The sequence below is a fragment of the Chiloscyllium plagiosum genome, chromosome 1 (assembly GCF_004010195.1).
Source record: "Chiloscyllium plagiosum isolate BGI_BamShark_2017 chromosome 1, ASM401019v2, whole genome shotgun sequence".
Taxonomy (NCBI): Eukaryota; Metazoa; Chordata; class Chondrichthyes; order Orectolobiformes; family Hemiscylliidae; genus Chiloscyllium; species Chiloscyllium plagiosum.
In genome coordinates, this window is record NC_057710.1 from 15,414,603 (window position 1) to 15,430,413 (window position 15,811).

At 44.0% G+C, this 15,811-nt stretch overlaps 1 protein-coding gene across 1 annotated transcript in view; it reads left to right on the forward strand.

Moving 5' to 3' along the window:
- The window catches only part of LOC122553785 (dedicator of cytokinesis protein 2-like), a 1,227,980-nt gene that overhangs the window by 966,706 nt on the left and 245,463 nt on the right, over positions 1 to 15,811 (forward strand). Inside the window, exon 34 of the mRNA XM_043698147.1 lies at positions 15,289 to 15,374. Coding sequence (XP_043554082.1) covers positions 15,289 to 15,374 — 86 coding nt within the window. The remainder of the gene's footprint in view (positions 1 to 15,288; positions 15,375 to 15,811) is intronic.

A 15,811-nucleotide genomic window follows, 5' to 3' on the forward strand; every position in this document is an offset into this window, starting at 1 on the left:
CTACGGGGAGAATGGGGTAAAGTGGAGTTGAAATGCCCATCAGCCATGATTGAATGGCAGAGTGGACTCGATGGGCCGAATGGCCTTACTTCCGCTCCTATGTCTTATGGTCTTATGGTCTTATGGATAGATTGTTGAGTATCAAGGGGATCCAGTGTTATGGGGAGAAAGCGGGAGAATGGGTTGAGAAACTAATCAGCCATGATTGAATGGCGGAGCAGACTCAATGGACTGAATGGCCTAACTTCTTCTCCTGTGTCTTATGGCCTTATAGTTAGCCATGGGAAATGCAGGGTTATGGTAGGGGGGTGAGTCTGTGTGGGATGCACATCAGAGGGTCGGTGTGGACTCAATGGGCTGAATGGCCTGTTTCCACATTGTAGGGTTTCTATGATGCTTAGGGGAGAAAGTGAGGTCTGCAGATGCTGGAGATCAGAGCTGAAAATGTGTTGCTGGAAAAGCGCAGCAGGTCAGGCAGCATCCAGGGAACAGGAGAATCGACATTTCGGGCATAAGCCCTTCTTCAGGAGGGCTTATGATGCATAGTAGAACAAGGCATCAACATTGCCCTCTGCCATCAGGCTCTGCTCTATATGATTGGACATTGTTGTGACCTTGTTCCTTATACACATGTTCAGCAACTGTTAGAGTATTTAAGTGTAATTAACCCTTTACACCACACATAAATCTGATGCTGACATCCTTTGAAGTAAGTTCCTTTTTGCCGAGATCCTCTTACATTAGCTGCTTTAAGCCTAAATAATCCCTATGTTAATCTACCACAGCGTGGTTTGAGCCTCGAACAGTTTGGGCTCTGTAAGCATACTTTGATGTTTCTCTTGCTAATGTTTTGTTCTGTGTAGGATTTTCTCTCGGTGTTGCCTTTACTTCTTTACCTTCATACTCCTGTCTGAAAGGGGAGTTCTCCTGATAATCTGGTCACCTAACAGCATGAAAAACAGACAAACTGCTTTTTTTTTAATCAAGATAAATACAGAAATTACTGGGAAAACTCAGCAGATCTGACAGCATCTGTGGTGAGAAATCAGAGTTCACCTTTTTTCGCTTCAGAACTGTCCTTCAGTGCTGACAGACCTGCTGACTTTTTTTCAGTAATTTCTGTCTTTGTTTCTGATTTTTAGCATCCGTAGTTAGAGTCATAAAGTTGTACAGCACAGAAACAGACCCTTCGGTCCAACTCGCCCATGCCGACCAGATATCTGAAATAAATCCAGTCCCCATTGGCAACAATTGGCTCATATCCCTGTAAACCCTTTGTATTCATACATCTATCTGGATTCCTTTTAAATGTTGTAATTGTCCCATGTGCAGCACGGAAGCAGACCCTTCGGTCCAACCCAGCCATGCTGACCAGATATCCCAACCTAATCTAGTCCCACCTGCCAGCACCCGGCCCATGTCCCTCCAAACCCTTCCTATTCATATACCCATCCAGATGCCTTTTAAATATTGCAATTGTACCAGCCTCCACCACTTCTTCAGGCAGTTCATTCCATTCACGTACCACCCTCTGCATAAAAAAGTTGCCCCTTAGGCCCATTTTAAATCTTTTCCCCTCTCACCCTAAACCTATGCCCTTTAGTTTTGTACTCCCCGACCCTGGGGAAAAGACTTTGTCTATTTACCCTATCCATGCCCCTCATGATTTTATAAACCTCTATAAGGTCACCCCTTAGCCTCCGACACTCCAGGGAAAACAGCCCCAGCCTACTCAACTTCTCCCGATAGCTCAAACCCTCCAACCCCACCAACATCCTTGTACATCATTTTTTTGCACCCTTTCTTTCCTACAGCTGAGAGACCAGAGTTGAACGCAGTATTCCAAAAGTGGCCCAATCAATGTCCTATTTCGCCCCCATTGATGTTGTACTCCTGCTGTGAATAAAGGCCTTCTTGGGAAAACCACAAGGAGGAAACCACCTGATTTTTTTTTTCACTCTACATTGTGGGGGAGGACAGAGAAAACAGGCACAGCCTTAAAATGAAATCAAACCGTTCAGAGGGTGATGTCCAGAAAATCTGGAACTCTCCCATTAAACACTTTTGAGACTGGGGGCAATTGCAAGTGTCAAACTGAGATTAGTTGATTATTTTAAGATCAGGGTATTAGTGGTATCAGGAAAAGGCAGATAAATGGAATTAAGATATAGATTAGCCACAATCTAGTTGAGTGGCAGATCAAGCACAAGGACCTGAATAATCCCTGCTGTTCTGATGCTTCTATATTCATTCTTAAAAAGTTTGTAGGAAAGCAGAAAGATTGGTGTTTTTTACCACCTGCTTGATTTGATGTATTTATTATCACGTGTATTTATTACAATACAGTGAATACTGTTGTTTAGTACCACCACTCTCCGGCTCAATCTTAAAACACAGAAAATAAAGGCAGAGAAATGAAATAGTCAAGGCGGAATCCAAAACTAGAGGATCTAGTTTAAAGTGAGTGGGGAACGATTTAAAAAGGGACCTAAGGGGCAACATTTTCACACAGAAGGTGGTGCGTGTAGGGAATGAGCTACCAGAGGAACTGGTGGAGGCTGGTACTCTGACAACATTTAACAGACATTTGGGTGGGTATATGAATAGGAAGGGTTTAGAGGGATATGGGCCAAATGCCGGCAAATGGAACTAGATTAATTTAGGATATCTGGTTGGCATGGAACAATTGGATCTGTTTCTGTGCTGTCCATCTCTATGACTCTACTCTTACCTCAATAGAGTTAGGTGGTCTTTTTAGCTTTCGCATCTAGCTCAGCCATGAGCCTGGATCTGGGCTCCTTCAGTCTGATGCCTCAAGTCCCTGCTGCTAAACCGCTGACACGGCTTCAACCAGGCTTCACCACCAGAGGAACAAAGAGTCACTACTCTCCGGCACCATCTCATCTTCACCAACACCACTGCAGTGTGTTCATGTCGGGCCGACCTCACCAATTCAGCCACCACCGGTGCTGCTGGGACTAAGTTCACCCTCATCACTGCCACCACCGTCAGGCGCCTGGGCCTAGCCGTAGACCTGGAGCCTCAGCTTGGCCTGCGAGTCTGAACTGGGTGATTAAACCTGGAGCCTGCTTCTCGTTTGCTGGGAGACCTCAGGCCAGAGGGGAGCCGCTTCTGCCTTGTCCAGGTGATGCTGCAGCCACCAACCCAGGCCCTTCCTCCTTCAATATTTACCCAGCCTTGCCACTGTCTGGGCTCGGGGCCCATCCTCATCCTCAATGCCGCGTAGGGCCTGCTCTCTCCAATACTGCTCGTGCTTACAACCTCACCATGTCTGCCTCTTCATTCATGCTCTTGATTAATAGGTATTAATGGGATGCTTTTTGCAACATCCCATGAACTGAAAATTTCCACTTTGAACAAACATACTAGCCTCTGGCTAATGCAGGTAAGGTTTTCCCTCACTCTGAACATGAAACCTTACCGAATATGAGGCCAGCAATGCACAAGTATGAAGGCACCTGCAAACACCAGCCATTTACAGCACTGAAGCTCCAACTGATCCTCTGAGGCACAGCAATACCATTTAAAAGACACACTGAGGTTTCGTATTATGCATGGCACAGAGCCCCTTGCCATTATGAGTGGAAGTGCAACCTGAGAAATGCGAGATCATTAGTACTCATTTCAATGCCGGATAAATTGTGACTGTGTGGCTAATCTAATTCTATTAGACCCCGTGGGATCAGTTCAGCTATTGTCCATTTTAAAAGCTGCCCACGTTTATTTTGCATTTATGTCAATGGAGTTCAACAATGGCACCCTGTCCAGGACCCTGCACTAGTTACCCGTTTGGCATATAAGGTTAAAATTGCGCTCTCATTCTATCTATAAGAATATGTAAACATTGCCAACAAATGCCTATAAGACTGCAGATTTAGCAAACTAGGTAAGTATAAAGTATATTAAATTGTTTCGCAAATTTCAATCATATCTGATCCACTATTCTAAGGAATATTCAGGGTCGAGAAAGAAAACTATTTATAAAAGTAATAACACTGAGCAAATTATAGGTCACCTCTGAATTGTGGGAGAATTAAATTAATATCTCAGAGAACATATACATTTTGGAATGTAATCTCATTGTAATACACAATAGTTTCCCTCACTCGACTGGAAACAAAGGCATTCTCTGCTCAGTGACGTCTGATAGGCTTTTCCCAGTTTCTTGGCTGGTATTCCTTTTGATGTGTTCCCTTAAATTTAGAGGTTTGAGGGGTGATCTAATACAGTGGCCATTAGAAGGAAAGGGGTACAGTGAGAACCTGTTCTGTTAGATTGTGTGGGAGTAGGTGAGACATGTGAAACAGGGCAGCACGGTGGCTCAGTGGTTAGCACTGCATGCCTCACAGTGTCAGGGATCCGGGTACAATCCGTGCCTCGGGAAACTGTGTGGAGTTTGCACATTCTCCCTGTGTCTGCATGGGTTTCCTTCAGATTCTCTGGTTTCCTCCCAGAGTCCAAGATGTGCAGGTTCAGTGAATTGGCCATGCTAAATTGCCCATAGTGTTTGGTACATCAGTCAGGGGCAAATCTAGGATAGGGGGAATGGGTCTGGGTGGGTTACTGTTCAGAGGGTCGGTGTGGACTTGTTGAGCCAAATGGCCTGGTTCCAAACTGTAGGGATTCTAATCTAAAACATGGTCTGTAAATTGTAGTTCATTCAGGAGTGAAAACAGGAACAGACTACATTGCACAAAGCCCTGCAAAAAGTCTGATTTGGATCTCGCCGAAATGATGTGAGGTCATCAAAACTTTAGGTGCGAGGAGATATGGGTCAAAACAACAGGCTTGATACCATCTCGATATATCTCGAGCACCAAACAGGATGGGCGCAGACAAGAAAAGAAATGGCACATGGGATGCATTGGTAGTCAATATGAGAAGTTGAATGACTTGGTTCTCAAGCACAGTCCAGTGATCCAATGGTTTCTGGCCTGATTGGAATGGCAGCTTTGTTGCTCCACAGAACAAAACTCCAAGTTCACGAACAAAAACAGCAATTGCTGGAAAAACTCAGCAGGCCTGACAGCATCTGTGGAGAGAAAGCAGGGTAACGTTTCGGGTCCAGTGAGTTCTGAAGGAGGGTCACTGGACTCTGCTTCGTCTCCACCGATACTGCCAGACCTGCCGGGTTTTCCCGAGCAAATTTCTGTTTTTGTTTCAGACTTCAAGTCCATTTCCTTTAAAGCATTTTCAGTACAAATGCAAATGCACTGCTGTTTCCCCGAGGGAAAGCAGGGTGATGTTTGCATACCAAAAGGATTTGGAGCTTCAGGCAAACAAGACATTAAAAACAGCATATCAAGTGGATGCAGCAGTAAAATAGACGCAATCAATGGAACACCACATCTTATAACAAAAGGAATGTGATATAAATCCAGCAAAAAGAGGATATGGTAAGAATACAGTGCAAAGCTTAATACTCCATGATATCAGAAGAAATATAGAAACATGAAATTCAGGTCCATGTAATTGATTCAATACAGATTCAATACAGCCTGTCCATTCAACCCACGTACAAAGCACAGTTCTGGTCACCACTCTGCCAAAAGGATGTGGATGCTTTGGAGGGAGAACAGAAAAGGTTTACCAGGATATTGCCTGGTATGGGGGATTTTAGCTTGGAAGAAAGGTTGGATAGACTGGGTTTGTTTTCACTGGAACGCAGGAGGTTGAGGGGTGCCCTCATAGAAGTTTCTAAGATTATGGATGGCATCCCAATTCACGTACCCATCCAGATGCCTTTTAAATGTTGTAATTGTACCAGCCTCCACCATTTCCTCTGGCAGCTCATTCCACACATGAACCACCTTCTACTTGAAAAAAATTCCCTTAAGGTCCCTTTTAAATCCTTCCCATCTCATTCTAGACCTGTGCCCTCTAGTTCTGGACTCCCCCAATGCAGGGAAAAGACCTTCTTTATTTACCCTATCCATGTCCCTCATGATTTTATAAACATTCATAAGGTCACCCCCTCAGCCTCCAACACCCCAGGGGCTGCCATTTCCTGGTTCCCCATTATTATTTCCTCAACCTTGTTTTCTGGAGGCAAAGAAGCTCTTTCTGTCCAGCTTGATATTATTTGCAAGTTTACCCTCAAAGTTTATCTTCCCCATTATTTTTGTTCATGTTTGTCTTTTTTCACATCATGTGGTGTGTCATTGATCTTTACCACATTGCATAATTTTTTCTTTTAATTTGATGCTATCCCTAACTTCCCTGGTTGCCCCCTTCCAAGAATCCAGCATTTTCATTGGGAAATAACTTTGCTGTGAGCTATTTCCATAAATATCTGCTATTTCCTACTAGCTCAGTCTTCATTGCTTTGGAATTGCCCTTATTTAAGATTAGCACAGTTATTTCTGCGTTTCTCCCTCAAACTGAATGCTAAATTATAAAGTGTTAAGGTTACTGTTTCCTGGGGGGTCTTTTCTTCTGAGATCATTTATTCAACCAGTCTGTTTAGACATCACCAAAGAACAATACAGCAAAGGAACAGACCCTCCAACCCTCCAAGCCCACACCGACACATTTTGCCCTTCAACAATAAAACTACCTTCACTTAGAGGATCTGTATCCCTCTATTCCCTTCCTATTCATGTATTCATCAAGAATACTGCTATTGTGTCTGCTGCCACCACCTCTTCTGGTAGCATGTTCCAGGCACCCACCACCCTTTGTGTGAAAACGTTGCCTCACACATCTCTTTTAAAAACACCCCCCTCTTCTCATTTTAAGCCTGTGTCCCCTAGTAATTGACCCCCCCCCCCCCCACCCTGGGCAAAAGCCTCGTACTTTCCACTCTATCCAGCCCATTCACAATCTTAGAAACCTCTATCAGATTACCCCTCAACCTTCTGCATTCCAGTGAAAACAAATCCAGTCTATCCAACCTTTCTTCAAAGCTAAAATCTCCCATACCAGGCAACATCCTGATAAACCTTTTTTGTACTCTCTCCAAAGCATCCACAGCCTTCAAGTAGTGTGGTGACCACAACTGTACGCGATATTTCAAATGTAGCCTTACTAAAGTTCTATAAAGCTGTAGCATATCTTGCCTATTGTTATACTCAATGCCCTTTCCACTGAAGTTAAAAATTACACAACACCAGGTTATAGTCGAACAGGTTTAATTGGAAGCACACTAGCTTTCGGAGCGACGCTCCTTCATCACCTGATGAAGGAGCGTCGGTCCGAAAGCTAGTGTGCTTCCAATTAAACCTGTTGGACTATAACCTGGTGTTGTGTGATTTTTAACTTTGTACACCCCAGTCCAACACCCCTTCTGCATTCCAGTGAAAACAAATCCAGTCTATCCAACCTTTCTTCAAAGCTAAAATCCCCCATACCAGGCAACATCCTGATAAACCTTTTTTGTACTCTCTCCAAAGCATCCACATCCTTCAAGTAGTGTGGTGACCACAACTGTACGCGATATTTCAAATAGTCCACACGGTCATCCACAGACTGAGATTGAACGTTGGCCCCTAGCACTGTGAGGCAACAGTGCTAACCACTAAGCCACCATGTCACCCACTTTATGTACAGTATGTTTCTGTGCTGTATGACTCTATAACAGCAATGCACTTCCAAATCAGTGTGGTATTTGAATGAAGGTGTAGTTTTAGGTTCACTTCAATCATCCTGACCAGCGTCCTGGCAAATCATTTAACTCGGGTTATAGAGAGAGCTTTAAACTAATTAGAGGGTGAGGGTTTGGGAGAGGGGAAATCCACATCCTTCAAGTAGTGTGGTGACCACAACTGTACGTGATATTTCACCATGTCACCCACTTTATGAAGGAGCGTCGCTCCGAAAGCTAGTGCTTCCAATTAAACCTGTTGGACTATAACCTGGTGTTGTGTGATTTTTAACTTTGTACACCCCAGTCCAACACCGGCATCTCCAAATCATGACTACTTTCCAATGAAGGCATACATACCATACGCCTTTTTTACTTCCTTATCTACCTGCACTACCACCTTCAGTGATCTGTGGACCTGCACATCCAGATCTCTCTGCGTATCAATACTCCTAGGGATTTGATCCCTGGTTGGATCCCCAACTTATTGTTCAAGGAAACTGTCCTAGATACAATTGAATTCTTCTTTGCGCCCATCGCTGCAAATCTGACTATTCCAATCTGCAGGAAGACTAAAGTTGCCATATCCTCTTGCTTTGTAAGTCATCATTTCCCCTCTCCCAAACCCTCACCCTCTAATTAGTTTAAAGCTCTCTCTACAACCCGAGTTAAATGATTTGCCAGGACGCTGGTCCCAGGATGATTGAAGTGAACCTAAAACTACACCTTCATTCAAATACCACCCTGATTTGGAAGTGCATTGCTGTTATATAGTCATACAGCACAGAAACATACTGTACATAAAGTGGGTGACATGGTGGCTTAGTGTTTAGCACTGTTGCCTCACAGTGCTCGGGGCCCACGTTCAATCTCAGTCTGTGGATGACCGTGTGGACTACGTACCTTCTCCTTGTGTCTGCATGAATCTCTTCCAGGTGCTCTGGTTTCCTCCCACAGTCCAAAGAAGTGCAAGTTAAGTGGATTAGCCATGAGGAATGCAGGGTTATAGGGTGTGGGTTTGGGTGTGATGCTGTTTGGAGGGTTGGTGTGGACCTGATGGGCTGAATGGCCTGTGCCCACACTGTGGGGATTCTATGAAATGTGCTATCCGACCTGATAGTTCATGCCTATTGGCCAGTGTGATTGGTGGTGATTCTGCAGCGACAGGAATCTCTGTAATATGATAGCAACATGTTCTAAACAAACCACATCTGATGAGTTCACAGCAAATTAATAACTTTCGTAGCCCTTTACAAATAACAAGTTGCAAATTACACACAAACTCTGGAGAAGGACCATAGCTTCGAAATTTTGACTCTGTTTCATTCTCCACAGGTGCTGTGAGACCTGTTGAGTTTTTCACTCCATGTGCGAGTATAGAGCACAGGAGTAGGAAGGTGATGTTGAATTTGTACAAGACTCTGGTTAGACCTCAGCTGGAGTACCAAGCACCAGGATGGAAGCAAATAGGAGAAAGTACAGAACTAATTTACAAGAACTGTTGAAGGAATGAGAAACTTCCGTGATGAGGATAGATTAAAGAAGCAGGCGGTGTTCCCCTTTGAGAGAAGGCGGCTGAGAGGAGATTTGATCAAGGTTTCAAAATTGTGAGTGGGCTGCATCAGGGAAGAAGCTGTTCCTGCTCATAAAATAAAAAAGAATGAGAGGGCGTAGATTTAAAGAAATGTGAAAACGAAGTAAGGTTGATGTGAGAAAAAACTTTTTCAGACAGTGAGTCATTCGGGTCTGGAATCTACTGCCTGGAAATGGGGTTCATGGTGAGAGGGGAAAGATTTAAAAGGGTCCAAAGGGACACCTTTTTCACAGCGGGTGGTGCGTGTATGGCATGAGCTGCCAGAGGAAGTGGTAGAGGCTGGTACAATTACAACATTTAAAAGGCATCTGGATGGTTACATGGATAGGTAAGGTTTAGAGGGGAATGGGCCAAGTGCTGGCAAATGGGACTAAATTAACCTAGGGTGTCTGGTTGGCCTAGACAAGTTGGACTGTAGGGTATTTTCCTGTGCTGTTCAACTTTTAGGATTCTATGACTCTATGGCGGACACAGGTCAAAGAGGAATTCAAGAGAGCATTGGATGATTATTTGGATAGCAACAGTCTGCAGGCTCTGGAGAAATGGCAGAAGATTTGTACAAGGGAATAGAACTGGGTGCAGGCATGATGGGCTGAATGGCCTCCTTCTACACTGTACCAATTCTGTGATTCTCTCGCACTTTCTGATTTTATTTTATACTTGTCAATGCTGAGTCCTACATTGCGCACAGACATCTCAAACTTTCCATACAAGGATTGTGCTCTATAAGAACATAAAGAAACAACAGGAGTAGGCAATTCAGCCCCTCAGGTCTGCTCCCCCATTTAATATCTGATCTCATGCCTGATCTCAGCTCAGTCTCAACTCCACTTTTCTGCGCCTCTCTAAATCTCATAACAAATTGAAAATCTGTCCATCTTCTTTTCTCAATTTCCTCAAAATTCCCATAACCACCGGATTCTAAAGTAGACTTTTCTACACATTCACGACTCTTTGAGAGAAGTGGGAGAGAAGTGGGTTTGATCCCCTTTAAACCTGCTAGCTCATAGCCTAAAACTATGACCTATGCAGAAATTGTCATTGCTAAAAAAATAAATTTGTATTCTTTCATTTTTCTTAAGTGCATTTGTCTTCCCTTAATGTTGTTTGAGCAGGAATCTGTGGCAATGATGAAAGGTTTGAACTGGAGTATTAAATCATTAACTAGTTTTCTTTAAGGTCTCCAGGCTCCCAATGTAATCATATTGAGCCGAGAGATGTTGTATGGGATCTGTTCATAGCTCGTTCCTCACGTTCTTCAACTAGTCTCAAAGACAATCTATAATAAGGAATTCTAATAAAGAATAATAAGGAACACGTGTTCTCTTAAGCCACTGTGCAAGTACCAGAAAATCATAGAATATCTATATTGTGCAAAAAAGGGGCCATTCAGCCCATCATGTCTGCACCAAACCCCTGAAGAGCATTGCCCCCCGTCCCCACTTGACCCATCCCCATAACCCAGCATGGCGTTTTTACCGTGGATAACCCACCTAACTTGTATCCCTGGACACTAAGGGGAAATGTAGAATGGCCAATCAACCTGATCTGCATACCTTTGAACTGTGGGAGGAAACCGGAGCACCTGGAGGAAACCCACGCAGGTGCTGGGAGAATGTGCAAACTCCACACGGCCAGCCACCTGAGCAGAAGTGGAAGACCCACCCAAAGCACCAGCCACAACTGGGAGTTGAAGCACACTTTCAGGTCATGGAGTCATAGAGCCATAGAGACTGGAAATAGACCCTTCAGTTAAACTCGTCCATGCTGACCAGATATCCTAGCCTAATCTAGTCCCACTTGCCAGCAATTGGCCCATATCCCTCTAAACCCTTCCTATTCATATACCCATCTAGGTATCTTTTCATGCTGTAATTGTACTAGCCTCCACCACTTCCTCTGGCAGCTCATTCCATACATGAACCACCCACTGCGTGAAAAAGTTGCCGTTTAAGCCCCTCTCATCCTAAACCTATGCCCCCCAGTTCTGGACCCCCCCACCCTAGGGAAAAGACTGTCTATTTACCCTATCCATGCTCCTCATGATTTTATAAACCTCTATAAGGTCACCCCTCAGCCTCCAACATGCCAGAGAACACAGCCCCAGCCTATTCAAACTCTCTCTGAATCTCAAATCCTCCAATTGTGGTAACATCCTTGTAAATCTTTTCTGAACCCTTTCAAGTTTCACAACATCTTTCATAGAGAATAAAATGCAGTTCATAAAGTCATAGAGATGTACAGCATGGAAACAAACCCTTCATTTCAGCTTGTCTATTTAGGATCCGATCTTTCCCCTCTCACCTTAAACAATGGCTTCTAAGTTTGGACTCCCTTACCATGGGGAAAAGACCTTGTCTATTTGCCCTGTCCATGCTCCTCATGATTTTATAAACCTCTACAAGGTCACCCCTTAGCTTCCGACACTCCAGGGAAAACAGCCTCAGCCTATTCATCCTCTTCCTAAATCTGAAATCCTCCAACCCTGGAAACGTCCTTGTCAAGCTTTTCTGCACACTTTCAAGTTTCACACCATCCTTCCTGTAGCTCATTCCAACTGTGAAAAATCAGGGATAATGACATAGCAAGGCAAATTCGGTGGCTCAATGGTTAGCACAGCTGCCTCACAGTGCTAAGGACCCAGGTTCAATTCCCACCTCAGGCGACTGTCAGAGTTGCACATTCTCCCTGTGTCTGCACGGGATTCCTCCGGGTGCTCCGGTTTCCTCTCACAATCCAAAGATGTGCAGGTCAGATGAATTGGCCACGCTAAATTGCCCATAGTGTTCAGGGATGCCTAGGTTAGGTGCATTAGTCAGGGGCAAATATAGGGTAGGAGAATGGGTCTGGGCGGATTATTTTTCAGAGGATCGGTTTGGACTTGTTGGGCCAAAGGGCAAGTTTTCAAACTGTAGGGAATCAAATCTAATCTAATCAAAAATAAAACCACAGTTGCCAGTTACATACCACCAATCATTATCCTCCACCCCTCCTTTTAATCATCAGCAAAGTGATGGAACGTGTTGTGGACAGTTCCAGGCACTGCCTGGGTATCATTGGGTTTCTCAACTCTGGATGTCTTAGCTGCCTTGTTCCGTACATGGTCAAAGGAGTCAACTTCCAGATGTAAGTTAACAGTGATTATCTTCAGTAACATATATCTTAGACAGGGCAAACACAGGAAGGAACTTCCTGATGATCGGGGAGTCCTGGACTGGGGTCACAGTCTCAGGATATGGGGTAGTCCATTTAGGACTGAGATGAGGAGAAATATCTTCACCCAGAGACTGATAACCCCGTGGAATTCTGTAGGACAGAAAGCAGTTGAGGCCAAAACATTGTGAATGGTTTCAACGAGGCGTTAGATGTAGTCCTTCAGGCTAAAGTGATCAAAGGGTATGGAGAGAAAGTGTGAACAGGATACTGAGTTGAACGAACAACCATGATCATACTGAATTGTGGAGGAGGCTCAAAGGGCTGAATGGCCTACTCTTGCTCCTATTTTCTAACAGAAGGGGGTGTCTCTACACCACAAGGACTGAAGCAGTTCAAGAAGGCCACTAACCACCATTTCCTCAAGGAATTGGGATTAGGCAATTAATGCTGGTTTTACGAGCAATGCCCAGAGATTATGCAATATATAAATTGTGAAGTTTTAAATGGTGAAAATACCTTGTGCCAAAACTGCACTCAAGACCAAGACACAATGAGAGATGGCAATGTATGTATATTTATTTCCTCGAGCTGACAGTTTTTAATCACAGTTGTGTCAAGAGGTGAAATGACAATCTTTTAAATCCTCTGCATCATCCCTCAAAGTTGCTAATTGTCTGCTGCTTTAGCTTAGATATAACCCTGACAAGCCCTTAATTTAGCAAATCATACCTTGTGTGTATTCATGGGAAAACAGAGAAATCAAACACTACAGGAAGACTGACAAGCACTAAAGGATTTAATTAGCAGGCCTATTAAGAGAAATTACAGCTATTACCTCAGCTGCATCTGGGTAGATCTGCAAAAGTCTTCATGTCTTAGTACCATTTAGGTGACCAATTACAGGAATAAATATCACAGGCACGTCTGAAGGAGCTCATGGCTGCTTAATTTAAATGTTAATTGGCCTCGCTCATTATTGATTTACATTTGCAAATATAATTTCTGGAACCCGTGTGTTTTTACATGCCCTAATTATCTTGGGTTGGAAAGGGCCCTCGGTTGATGAAATCTCTTGGAGACCAGCAGATAACTGCAGCGAACTTTGGGACAACTCCCCTCTGATGCTGTGAAGTGGGGGAGCTATCACCTTGTCAGCCCTACAGAGATAAAGTGAGTTCCCTTGAAAGCATGACATGAATATAAAGTATGGCTGCTAAGATTTCCCAGCCAGAGATTGGAATGATCAGGATTCATTTCCAGTGGCTTCCTTGTCCACTCGCATTGAACATAAGGCAGTAGGCTCGGCCTCCCAAGCCTGCTCTCCTACTCCATAAGATGGCTGATATGCCCCAGGGCTCAACTCCACTTTCACGTCAGTTCCTCACAACTCCCAGATATTTCACAATTTTACCTACCTATTATTGAAATACTTTGAGTGAGCTAGTATCTGGGCTAGCCAATTCTCACTATGCTGAGAAGGCAAATTCTTCCATATCTCAGTGTCACAAGTGTTCCCTTATTCTGTAACTGTGTCCCCTACTTTAAGATTCCGCCACTAGTGGAAATATCTTCCAAACATCTAATCTGTTAGAAACCCTCAGAATTTTGTGATACTGGGGGCAACAGGGCAAGTTGGCAATTTTGCTGCCTTGATGACCAGGCTCCATTTTGGAAGAGGGTTGATCCCCATGCAGGCAATGGATTTCTTCATTACAAACTCACGCAAATCTCTGTTTAACTGTGGAACAAATAAAGCTGTTACCTTGGGCTCCTCCCACTATAATCTCTACCCAGCATCAGGCAGGAGACTGAGGAAATGAAGGTGGTGAAAGGGAATGAGGTGGAGGGGCGGGGGGAGAACTAGAGCAGTGGTAGCAATTATGAAGTGGAAGACAGGACTGAAGGAAATAATTTAGTCTCTCAGGACCCGGGATGATCGCAGGTTGTGCCAAAGTGTTTTGGTTAGGTGAAAGTACTTTCCAACGTAATCACACTTGAAGGTAAGAATGCAGCAGTTGATTTCTCCAAAACATAGTCCCGCACACAGCAATGTGATAAAGACCAGATAATCTCCACCTCTGTCATGTTGATTAAGGGATGTTGGTCAGGAAATCCGAGAAAACATTCCTCCTATTAACACTGCGGGATTTTCTTGCATTTACCAGAGAGTGCCTCTGTTTGAATAATCATCCGAAATGTAAGGTCTGCAACAGTGCAATATTCATAAGAACATAAGAACTAGGAGCAGGAGTAGGCCGTCTGGCCCCTCAAGCCCGCTCTGCCGTTCAATACGTTCATGGCTGATCTCTTTGTGGACTCAGCTCTCCTTACCGCTCACCATAACCCTTAATTCCTTCACTGTCCAAAAATCAGTCTATCTTTTGCTTAAAAATATTCAACAAGGTAGCTTCAACTGCTTCACTGGGCAGGGAATTCCACAGATTCGCAACTTTTTGGATGAAGAAGTTCCTCCTCAATTCAGTCCTAAAACTGCTCCCTGTTATTTTGAGGCTATGTCCCCTAGTTCTAGTTTCACCATCCAGTGGAAACAACCTCTCCACTTCTATCTTATCTATTCCCATCATAATTTTATATGTTTCTATAATATCCCCCCTCACTCTTCTAAATTCCATTGAGTTACAGTCCCTCACGCTGTGCTACGTGTGTGGGGAAAAGAGGTTTGACAACCGAGAACTGGTACTCATGTCTCTGGAATGGGAGTTGAACTCAGCATCTTTTTACTCAGAGCTGAGAGATCTACCCATTGAACCATGGCTGATAATACCAACTTACTGACTACATAGCATGGAAGAAGACCCTGTCAATATGTGGCTATTTGATATGCAACAGTTAACAATGCTGACCGAGAAGGTGTAAAACTATTGTTGATGAATTGGTATTAACCCTGACCTTATCTTTACTTTCTGAATTTTAGTTTGAAGACGAAATTATCAAAAACCTGGACCATGAAGTGGAAGGCGGTCGAGGAGATGAGGAATACAAGGATCTCTTTAAAGATATGTGAGTTCATCGGCGTAAGAACTTCTGCCTCTGTTTTAATGACATGGTGGATGTGCAAGATGGGCACAAACAGGGGAAGGAATTTGTTTCGGTCAACTTACAAGTCTGGAACTGGGATCCAAGTTTGGGTGGGCTAGCCCCCAGCAGGGGTCATTAGGTCAGTGTGAAGCCTCAGGCCTACTTAGCATTATTTCAAAGAGCTGCCCACCAGTCCTCATCTGTGTCATAGACAGTTATAGAGTCATAGAGATGTACAGCATAGAATCAGACCCTTCGGTCCAATCCGTCCATGCCGACCAGATGTCCCAACCCAATCTAGTCCCACCTACCAGCACCCGGCCCATATCCCTCCAAACTCTTCCTATTCATATACCCATCCAAATGCCTCTTAAATGTTGTAATTGTACCAGCCTCCACCACTTCCTCTGACAGCTCAT